The 11,331-nt window shown below is 42.1% G+C and overlaps 1 protein-coding gene across 1 annotated transcript; it reads left to right on the top strand.

Moving 5' to 3' along the window:
- Positions 1-437: 437 nt before the first annotated feature.
- vta1 (vesicle (multivesicular body) trafficking 1) lies at positions 438-11,279 on the top strand. The gene is made up of 8 exons (XM_077553381.1): positions 438-654; positions 1,785-1,879; positions 4,084-4,211; positions 5,880-5,955; positions 6,498-6,612; positions 9,560-9,775; positions 9,863-9,943; positions 10,987-11,279. The coding sequence occupies exons 1-8, from the start codon at positions 564-566 to the stop codon at positions 11,130-11,132; spliced, it is 948 nt and encodes a 315-aa protein (XP_077409507.1). The 5' UTR covers positions 438-563; the 3' UTR covers positions 11,133-11,279.
- Positions 11,280-11,331: the final 52 nt, after the last annotated feature.

The following is an 11,331-nucleotide window of genomic DNA, read 5'->3' as shown; positions in this document are numbered from 1 at the left end:
TTTTTAAAATTATTATTATTATTATTATTATTATTGTTGATCCCTGTCTAAGTCCTTCAATGTGTGCAAAGTACTCATTGTTTGTCAGCAAAAAGAGGCATTATTACAAGAACACACTGAAATAAAAACTATCTCTTCATCTGTACATTTTTGTCCTGAGTTGAAAATGTTCTGTCTCAGTTTTAAGGTTTTGCCAACGTTTTGGGAGGGGGGGGGGGCATAGTAATGTGCTTTAATCACTTAAAGAGGCATGCAGCAGTTGTTAACGTTATTAACAGTAAAATATGTATATATTTAATATGTATCAATATATATAAAATACACATCTTACCAAGCTACCATTTGGTAGGTTGGAAGACTTTAAACTTTAATTTGGTTGCAACAATGAACTGGGCTGCACCAACGAAGAAGAAGAGTGGGTGACGTCAAGCCGCTCCTTATTGGACAGACAGGCGGAAGTGAAGCGAGCAGTTGCGGTCCAACTACAACAACAACAAGAAAGGGACTAGGAACAAGTTCGCTGAGTGTTTTTCTTTGTGCTGCGTGGGAAGCTTGCGGATGCCATGGCGGTACCGACCCAGCTCAAAGCAGTCCAGCACCACATGCGTACCGCGCAAGAACACGAGAAACGCGACCCTGTGGTGGCTTACTACTGTGAGTGTGCGGCCGATGATACTAGCTTAGCTTAAGCGCTAACTTTTCTTTGGCGAACACCTTCACAGCGTCGCTCGCTTTATGTTAGCCACCATGCTAATGTTAGCATGTGACGTCAACACTTTGGACGCTTCATCATCGTCTCCTTCTCGGTATCGCGTATACTCTCACTGGGGTCGCTGGACATTATTCCGGCTAACTTTGGGCGTGAGGCGAGATACACTCTGTACTGGTTGCCAGGCAATCACAGGTCAACAAATAAGACAAACAACCCTGCTTCATCGTATGAAATTTGAAGCGTGACGGGTGTCATGTGATCTGACGAAGCCCAGTCGAGATCCTACAAAATGTCACCGAGCAAGATGGGAAACACTCGTAATATAATTGACTAGTTTTCATTCAGTGGTCATTTGGGACACCTGACTAGTTATATTTTGAAATGCGCTCTGTAAATAAAACTGCCTTGCCTGAACAAACCTGATAGACGAGTGCGTCGTCACGCTGATGACGTCAGCAGGGAGGAATGCGCTCCAGCTTGCTGGGACAGGCAAATTCTTTTCTATCTCTTATTGGAACCCACTTGAGCCATCGTTAGACTAAGCTGTTAAATGCCACTTCCAGCGGAGGTTTACTCAAAGACTAAACAGAAAAGAAAGTGAAAACAACCACATGGCTTTGCTTTGCTTGCTTTGTAATGGTTTTTCACTAATCTATACTATTGGTCAGTCCACACACGCAGTTTATTTATTTTTTTATATTTTTTTTACACAAATTATTAACCAATCTATTAAAATCCCCACGGAAATGAATGGCAATGAAATCAATCCGTTGCAGCCAAAATACAAGCACACATAATTTCCTGCATTAAAAACGGCGTAATAAGAACAGTTGCTCAACACAAAACCTGCAAACACGCAAAATGCGAGCGCAAGACACGCGTACCTAATGTTTTGTCCTTCCTTCCTTCTGTTGACGTTTGGCAAAGTAGCTAATTGGCACATTAGCGCCACCAGCTGACACGGTCCTTCCACTGCTGTGAATTTTTGTTTTGGCTCATTTTGGCCATGCCGTCATTTGACGCCTTGATGGGTGTCGAGCTCAAGCGCATTTCTGTTTGTTTCTCCCGACAGGCCGCCTGTATGCCATGCAAACGGGAATGAAGCTGGAAAACAAGAGTCCAGAATCCCGCAAGTTCCTCGTCAAGCTCATGGACCAGCTCGAGTCGGTCAGTCCCTTTCAACCCTTTCAAAAATAACACCCACGTGTACCTTCATCTCCTAGTTTGTCAATTAAGGCTCACATGTGTTATCATTTTACATGGGCGTATCATTCTGTATTTTTCAAAATAAAAGTAGCAGGCATTTTGAAAACAAATCCCCAAAGGATGTTTCATTTTGAGTTTTCGTGTGCAAAACGTCAGCGAGGGCACGACGATGCTTCATTTTGATTGCAACGATCGAGCTGACGTGAGGGAACAGCAGGAAGCGTTTGAAGTGGATGTCAGTCTGAGACGAGCACGTCTAATGAAGGGCGAAGATTTTACGGGCTCGTTAGGACAGGAAGGGGGCGGAGCTCAGCGTGGGGTCACAATCAAACGACTCGCCTGCAACGCGTAGTATGAGGTCATCGGAGGCGGCTCAAGTACTCTCACTTTAACTGAAGTATAAGGAACAAATCAAAATAGTCTTAAAATCAAAATTAAAGAAGACAGTACACTCTCGAATGTGCAGAAGTAAAAAATAAAAAAAATGTAACAGTAAGTACTGTAACACAGTTTTTGGACTTACTGGTTACTTCCCACTGCTGGACATTTCTAAGCGTGGTAGTCGACAAATGTTCCCAATGTTGATAAGACGACTTGACATGATGAAGCTAAGCACTTTCCTCAACACACACACACACACACACACACACACTTACAGCTCGAGGACACACTTGAAAGCAGCGGATGTGTGTGTCCTGCTGGGAAATGTTTCCAGAGTGTGTTTGACAGTAATGAACATCAGCTGTGTGTGTGTGTGTCCAAGTTGTGTTGCCATACGTGTACGCCAAACGTGTTGACATGCGAACGTTGGAAGTGTGAAAGTGCAGTTAATTAGCACTTGTGTGCGCTTGGAAAGGCGGTTGCGTGTGGCTGAAGACGTGACCCTCATTAATTTTATTTTGCGCGCCGACAGAGGGAAAAAGCGTTGCGGTGGCCAAAGGTGCGAAACGTGAGGGTACGTCACGTGCAAGACAATGGCGGCGTTGTCATCTGTCAATCAACGTGCTCGCTGAATGACAGCGAGGGCCAGCTTGGTCCTCGCACGTGATGATTTCTCGATTCCAATTCGCGATTCCATTTTGTTTGATTTTCGATTCAGTTAAAAATTTCTCGCGGTACCTCATGGAAGGCCTTCTCAGAAGAACCAGTGCTGCACAATGCACTTAGTAGAAACTTCTTGCTGTAACTTGGGCCATTAGTCAAAATATGAATATTTACATTAAGAATTTAACCCTGAGCAGTTACATTCATCATGAACTGATTAAAACAAAAAGTAATAATTTGAATAAATTCAAAACAAATCTATGACACAGCCAAGCAGATGAATAAATAATTGTAAAATAAATTAAAATGATTCAAAATTGTATGAAAGTGCAATAAGTCTGGTCTTTCATAAAGGCGATTAAAAATTTTAATCGGAATTAATCACATGACTACAATAGTTAAGTCACGATTAATCGCACATTCAGTTCTAAATGTACAATAAAATATTTTTTAAGTTTTAATACTCTTGTTTAACATAAAAGTGGAAAAAAATGTAAACTAATAAAAATGTGGCTTCATCTTTTAGTCATTGATCTAGCAATTTATTTCATAATAATTCATAAAACTGAGTTAAAATTAAAACGATGTACTGTATTGTAAAAAAAAAAAAAACTAGTGCGATATTGATTTGTGTTGAGGTCATTCTTCTGCCACTAGATGGCATAATTACATTTCTAAGACATCGGCGACGAGAATGCACATGCGAAATCTTGTGATGTGAAGAAATCATTTGTTGTTGCGGTTTGGCCATTTGAACTTTGTGCCGCTCTTCTTTGGAATCCATGAAAGCTTAACAAGCTGAAACCTGAGACACACTCTTTCCTTTATGCTCCTCTTTCCATGCGCACGCACGCACACACGCACACACACACACACACACACACACACACACACACACACACACACACAGGTGAAGGAACAGTGGTTGTATTCAGGCCCGTTGTGGTCCACCTGCTTCTGGCCAGCGCAAAGTTTGCTTAAGAGGAAACTTGAGGCGTGTGGACACGTTACATGTTAAACACGCTTCCTGTCGCTGGCTGGGAGCGGGAAGTCAACATGATTGTAAAATGTCACTTGTATGATGATCGTGTGACCTTCACCGCCATGATGTTTTGCGGCAGATGAAGGTGGAGCTGAGCGAAAACGACTCCATCACTCAGGAGGTGGTGGGCAACGCCCACATTGAAAACTACGCCCTCAAGATGTTCCTCTACGCCGACAACGAGGACAGGGCGGGACAATTCCACAAGTAAGTTTGATGTCTGGATCCGGACTTGCAGCCGCATCACATTCACATTCCCAACATTCTTCCACCAAAACCCCAGCTGGGATGACGCTGACATCGATGGCGCGCTTATGTTAGCGAGCAGGCTACCAATTTCGTTTTGCTAAATAACACCAAGACAAGACAAGCAAAACTTTTCGACATATTTGTGAGAAAATATTTTCCCCAGCAGGCAGCCAGCTCGCTGTTTTCCGCGCAACAACGTTTCTTTGAACTCGGCGGCGCCCCCCTGGGGATGCTCCTTGGCTCGCTCTCGCAGATTTTTGATCGCACATCTCATCATGTCTTTTCCACATGTTTGCAAAAAATTTCAACTAGGCCTGACAGGAATGCGGATGATGAGGGAAAAAAAATAGCAATCAATAAAGGGACTCCAGAGCACAGGTGTCAAACTCCGGTCCTGGAGGGCCGCATGTACTGCAGGTTTTGGAGGTTTCCCTTCTCCAACACAGCTGATAAATGATCATGATGATTGCAATCAGCTTGTGTTGGAGGAGGGAAACCTCCAAAACCTGCAGGACTTCGGCCCTCGAGGACCGGAGTTTGACACCCTATGCTCTAGAGTAACCCCCTCTTCCATTGTGGGCGGGGTTTCCTTCCGTGAGTCATGAACTCATTTTGTTCCATGACCGACAGAAATCGAGGTAATGTTTCCCATTTGAAATGAATGGAAGTGTGATTAATCTGTTCCATTTCCAAAACGAAATTATTATTATTTATTTTTTGGGGTGTGTGGTTCAAAATAATTAGAGCTGTCAAAGAATTATTATTTTTAAATTAGATGAATCACATCTTAGAATTTTGATTAATAACAATTAATCACTTAATTAAAAGGACTTTTTTTTTTCAAAAAAAATGTGCCCGCCAAATTTGAAGAGCACGTTAGGAGCTATTTTTTCCCCCGACATTTAATAATGTGATTAAACTGCATTAATACATGATTAACTCTTTGACTGCCAAAAACGTTAAATAACGTTTAGTAAAATCCTATGGAGGAGTGCCAAAGACGTTAAAAGACGTTTGTTTCAAAACAGAGGTGAAACTAACCATTTTCTATTGTTGATTACTGAAGAACGGAATAAGGTAGAAACAAACTTTTTTTTCCTGATAAAAGATGAGAGTCCAATCTTTCATTTGGTAGTATGTGTGTTTCCATAGTCCAAACACATCATTTTCTGTGGACCTTGAAAGATCAGTCAAAATGCTTAAATCGGCTGGCACTGGCGGCATCCCTTTTCTGAAAACGTCTGGCAGTCAAAGAGTTAATGTGATCATTTTTGGTGATTAATTAATTAGTTAACGCTTTAACGTTAACAGCACTAAAAATAATATATTTAATGCGTCTTAAATGTATTCTGGGGACGGGGGTATTAATAAGCCTCGGCTTTGTCCCGGCAGCCCTTTTTCTTTTTGGGTGCGAAAGGAAAAAATGAATTCATAAAAACAAACAAAATAAAAAATAATGCAATATAGAAATACATGAAAACAGACTCTTACAATAAAGAAATAAAACATAATTATTGTGGTGGTGTGCAGCGTGCTCACGACTGCAGCGTTGCGCAATCTCTGGTCCACTCATTGTGAATTTTGAGCAACGTCAGCTGTCGCGTCACCAAATGTTCCTCTGCACAGAAACATGATCAAATCCTTCTACACGGCGAGTCTGCTGCTGGACGTCTTGTCCGTCTTTGGAGAGCTGTCAGACGAGGTGAGTAAGAAGCAAGAAGTACCTTTTCTTTATTATTCATGGCGCCGCGTTGTTATGGTGTGTCAAAGATGTGAGTCACCGCCGCTGCTCTTTTCTCGCGGCGACGCGCAGGGAAAGTTCAGGAAAAAGCCGCGCGTTGTTTCAGCGATTATTCCCATAACGGCCGAGTTAAACAAACACAAGCAAAGTTCACAACACACCTCGGCGCTAGCAAGGCGCCATTGTTACGCAGCTCAAACCGCCGCTTATCTTCTGGCGGCACCGCAACAATGTTATAATGGACTCGCCGCGAGCGCACCTGACCTTCTTTTTTACCTGATATTACGCTCGCACCGTTCCAAACATCACACCGAGCGAACACTTGACTGTGAATTTATAGAAAGTTACTGCCGATTTCAAATTTAAGCCCGCAATAGGAAACTTTCCGTAGGTCGTAGCGTGAACCTCGACAGCCTCCTTGGACACGGCCGCGGGAGCAAAAATGATGTAAATCAACCCTTTTTTTTCTGTGGGGGGGGGGGGGGTGATTTTGTTCTACACAGAACGTCCAGCACAGGAAGTACGCCCGCTGGAAGGCCACGTACATCCACAACTGTCTGAAGAACGGCGAGACGCCTGAGGCCGGACCCATCGGCATGAACATGGACCAGGAAGCAGGTGCGGCACGCTGATATCACACGCACGCACTCGCTTAGTTTTCTCGCACGGGGGGGGGGGGGGGGGGGGGGGGGATGGGGGATGGAGACCGAGCTTCCTGACTCCAGGGGGAGAAAAAAATGGGCTAATTGGCTGGGGAGCGACGTGTGCTCGTTCGTCTTCTGATTGATGAGTCCAGCGAAACATGCTGCTAAGACGGACCAGCCGTGCTACATGAACAACAACAACGGCACGGCGTGTGTGTGTGTGTGTGTGTGTGTGTGTGCGCCCTGGAGCATTATGGGAAAGAATTGAACAATGGTTAGAATGCACGTGACGGGATTGAATGTCATATAGTGCAGGACATTCAGTATCTTACAAAAGTGAATATATTTCTTCTTTTTTCCCCCCCAATTTTTTTAAAATCCAAATTGGGCCCAATTAGCCGTTTCCCTTTCCTGTCGTAACGTGACTCATTGGGCGAGGGCAGGGGTCTGCAACCTGTGGCTCAGGAGCCACATTTGGCACTTAAGTTTAAGTCCCTCTTTTGTGGCTCCCCCGTAGATCTTTTTTTTTTTTTCACGTGGAAAGTAGAAATTAATATATTTATATTAGCAATTAAACATTAACTCTTTGACTGCCAAAAACGTTAAATAACGTTTAGTAAAATCCTATGGAGGAGTGCCAAAGACGTTAAAAGACGTTTGTTTCAAAACAGAGGTGAAACTAACCATTTTCTATTGTGGATTACTGAAAAACGGAATAAGGTAGAAACAAACTTTTTTTTTCTGATGAAAGATGAGAGTCCAATCTTTTTTTGGTAGTATGTGTGTTTCCATAGTCCAAACACATAATTTTCTATGGACCTTGAAAGATCAGTCAAAATGCTTAAAATCGGCTGGCACCCACGGCATCCCTTTTCTGAAAACGTCTGGCAGTCAAAGAGTTAAAAAAGTCATAGTCCAATTTTTTTAAGTTATCAGAAAAAGAAAGGTGAAAAATTTATAGAAACATGGTCTACGTATATAGAATTTTTTAACCTAATTCTGGTTACTTGATTCTGTCTGTTAGCGAGAGCCACTACATCGTGATAACTTACATTGATGTTTCTGCATTTGGCAATTTATTATTATATTATATTATTAGTATGGGATTTTTTTTAATGGGCTTTAGGTGAACTGATGAATACACGCACGCACGCACGCACGCACACACACACACGCACATACACATACTCACCCACATACAAAAAAAAAAAAAATATATATATATATATATATATATATATGTGTGTATATGTATATATATGTATATATATTTTTAAAAAAAAAAACATTTATTAAATTTTTTTAATTTTTTTGTTTTTTTAAAAAAAAAGGAGAGCAATGATGATGTCAAATCGAATGAACAATACTGAGCTCTCCTGGAAAAAAAAGAAAAAGAAAGGTGAAAAGTAGATTAAAAAAAAAAAATTTAAAAGAAAAAAAACAACTAAAAATATCCTAAAAGTGACCATAAAATGTCCAAAAAGAAAAAGCAGAAAATTAGCAAAAATGCTCATGAAATGTCAGAGAATTGCACAAAAAAGGCAGAAAAGAAAACTGACCACAAAAGAAGACATATTGAAAATGACCATAAAATGTCCATAAAATTACCAAAAATGCCACAAAATTGATAGCAAAAAAGCAGAAAAGTCTGAAAATGTATGACAAACAACAACAAAAATCCAAAATTGAAGATGTATGGTTGAAGAAAATGAATCTCAAAAGTATTGGATGCTGCATTGTGGTGCAGCTCCAATGAGCTCTTGGCCTCTCAGTACATTAGACAAACACTAACGTTTCATTCATCACAATGTTCAAATGTTTTGTGGCTCAAGACGACTTTTTGATTATTTATTTGCCCTAAAACCTCTTTTGACAGTGAAGGTTGCTGACATTCTGAAAGTGAGCCGTAGCGCTTCACGGGACGCGTTCCTCACTACAGGCCACCAAATAAGTGTTGCCTTTGAAAATACACGTCAGGGTGCTGATGCACAAGAAAAACCCCACATACTGTTAGAGCCAAAGACATGGAATTCTGGAGCCACGTCCTGTGGTCTGACGAGACCAAGATAAAGCTCTTTCTTTTTTTTTACTGCGCGGTGTACTCACCACACATGAATGGCCAAGTTTTGAGTTATTGTGTGAGGCCAGATTGTATTGTGCGCTGTTACACAAGCTGTATACTGACTCGATTGTAACAGTGGCATTTCTTCAGTGCTGCCCCATGAAAAGATAGAATCAAATAATGAGAAAAAGGTGTGAGGGCTGCACTCCATTTTGTCAGATAGCGGTAAGTGTGTGCCGGAGCGTCCGTCTTGCCCAGCAGCAACATCTGGAAGCTTTTGCTTTGAGTCCTCATGGGACCGCACGGCAAACAACTGTCACACATAAAGACCGCCTGCACACGCACATGCCATGATTGGACCCAATCCAGCATCGTCGTCCTCATGTCTTTGTGTTCATCTCACTTCACACTTAGGGCTTGTGCTTGTGTCTTTTATCTTCCGGCACACTCTCCCCCGTTTGAAGTTTCCGCCATCTCTCAGGATGTGTTGTTTACGTTGTTACCTCGAACAAATTTCGATACAAAAGAAAAAAATCTAGCTCCCAAGCTCTCATTTTGTCTTTGACTGTTTGTTTGTCCCGTTCAAGAAATGGCTAAAAGTTGTTAGACAATATTTATTTACTTTTATTTATTATTTATATTATATTATATAATAATTATAATATTATATTATTATTATTATTATTATATTATATTAATATTAATAATAATTTTATAATTTATTTTTATTTATTATTGTATTTATTTTTTAATATTTATTAATTAAATATTTATTAATTAATTTATTTAAATGTATTTTTCACTCGGCAATATTTATACTAATCTGATCCATGTTTTTTGTTGTACTTTCCTTTCCAAGATGGCGATGAAGGTTTCTCAGGCCACATAATCCCGCACGGCGGCTCCTTCTGGGGAGTGGGCGGAGCTTCCTCTCAGGAACCGAGCGTGGGCGGGGCCACAGCCCCGAGCATCGGCTTCACGGGGGCCCCCGACACGGGCCCGTCGGGACCCCCGTCCAACTTCAGCAATGTCCACATCCCCCCTGGAGCGCACGCCCCCGCCAACACGCCCGCAGGTTAGCTAGCCCGTCCGTCTCCGCGGTAACCCGACCGGCACGATCAGCGAAGCATCGGATCGTCACGCGTGCCATGTGACCCGACAGATGCTGTCAAGCCGGTGCCGGTGCCGATGCCGAGGACCACGGTCGCTGTCGACCCCGAACTTCTGAACAGCCAACAAAAAGGTCAGCGCGCACACACGCCGCTGGATTTAGGGGTTCTCAAACTGGCCACAAGATGGCAGCAAAACGCTTCAAACAGAGAGGACCATAAATCATCAACACATTACGTAATCAATCAATTCAGTTATTAACCACAAGCAAATCACCTTCTAATGTGTCTCATCAATAGTATGAGCTAGCACGCTAGCCTATAATAACACAAATTCCACAAGATAGTGCCAAAGTAATCATTTTATTGTTTGGTCTGAGTACAAAAATAGTAAATGGACGAGAATCGGCCACTATTAAAATTTGCGAATGCCAAACCCAAATATTTGAGGATTCACTGCAATTGATGGCAATAGATATTTAAAAAAAAATACTTTGATATGATAGTGACATATCATCACATAAATCGAACATCCAATGCAATTTTTTTTTTCAGGAATATTTTTTAAACTGTGACATATATAGGCCTTTAAAATGATCTGTCATCGTTTGTTTTATCAAAATTTTATCAGTACATAGTATCGGTAACTACTCAAGAGTTACTAGAAAAAAGTATCGACCGTCCCTAATTCTTTTCAAATGTATTTTTTTTCTAAGATCTTTTGAGAAAGATGACTTTCTCTTACTCCGTTCCGAATAAAACTTCAAATTTAACCATTTTTTTCCCCTCCAAAATCGGCCACTTTTAAATTCCTGTGTCATTTTAGGATGCACATGGTAAATTCTCTTTCCATTTTTATTGAGTCCAAATGACCTTAAGGCGTCTTAGAGACCGTCTGAAAAGTTGAGATTTGTCAAACTCAAACCTTTTTTTTTTTTTAATTTTTATGAATTGCCGGCAGTCAATGTCTGGTCCCTGCAAAACTGACGTAATCAGACCTCAACTCTTTCAACCATTTCATGATGAGGACCCGAAATGCCGGCCCGTCATGACGACATTAGCGACCACGGGGAAAAAGAAAGAAAAAAACGCCCTCCCCCCCCCAAACATTTGGCGAGCTCCGATCTCAATGAGCCCATACCTGTGTCGCAACCTTCCTTCCCCACCTCCCTCGCAGGTGACGTCCAACTTTCGGCCGAAGACTTCACCAAGGCCCAGAAGTACTGCAAGTACGCCGGCAGCGCCCTCCAGTACGAGGACGTGCCCACGGCCGTTCACAACCTCCAGAAGGCCCTCACGCTGCTCACCACTGGAAAAGAATGACTCTTTTGTCCTCGGCCATGTCTATCTGCACCATCTCATCAGCTACACGCACACACACACACACACACACACACAAGCACGCCGGCTGGCCGCCAGCCGATTTGATGAAGACGAGAGCGTAACAATGGCCGCCTGTGTTTTGCGCCCCGCTGTAAGTCTCTACTCGATTACGAAACGCCGCGTTGAGGCGGCGACCACC

The sequence above is a fragment of the Vanacampus margaritifer genome, chromosome 19 (assembly GCF_051991255.1).
Source record: "Vanacampus margaritifer isolate UIUO_Vmar chromosome 19, RoL_Vmar_1.0, whole genome shotgun sequence".
Lineage (NCBI taxonomy): Eukaryota > Metazoa > Chordata > Actinopteri > Syngnathiformes > Syngnathidae > Vanacampus > Vanacampus margaritifer.
The sequence above is the reverse complement of the archived record's forward strand: the minus strand, read 5'-3'. Positions and strand labels throughout refer to the sequence as shown.

Bases quoted from the DNA above. Each gene is read 5' to 3' on its own strand.
- vta1 (XM_077553381.1), top strand. From the start codon at position 564: ATGGCGGTACCGACCCAGCTCAAAGCAGTCCAGCACCACATGCGTACC. The intron at 655-1,784 runs GTGAGTGTGCGG...TTCTCCCGACAG, and splicing joins CCCTGTGGTGGCTTACTACT to GCCGCCTGTATGCCATGCAA. The intron at 9,944-10,986 runs GTCAGCGCGCAC...CCTCCCTCGCAG, and splicing joins TCTGAACAGCCAACAAAAAG to GTGACGTCCAACTTTCGGCC.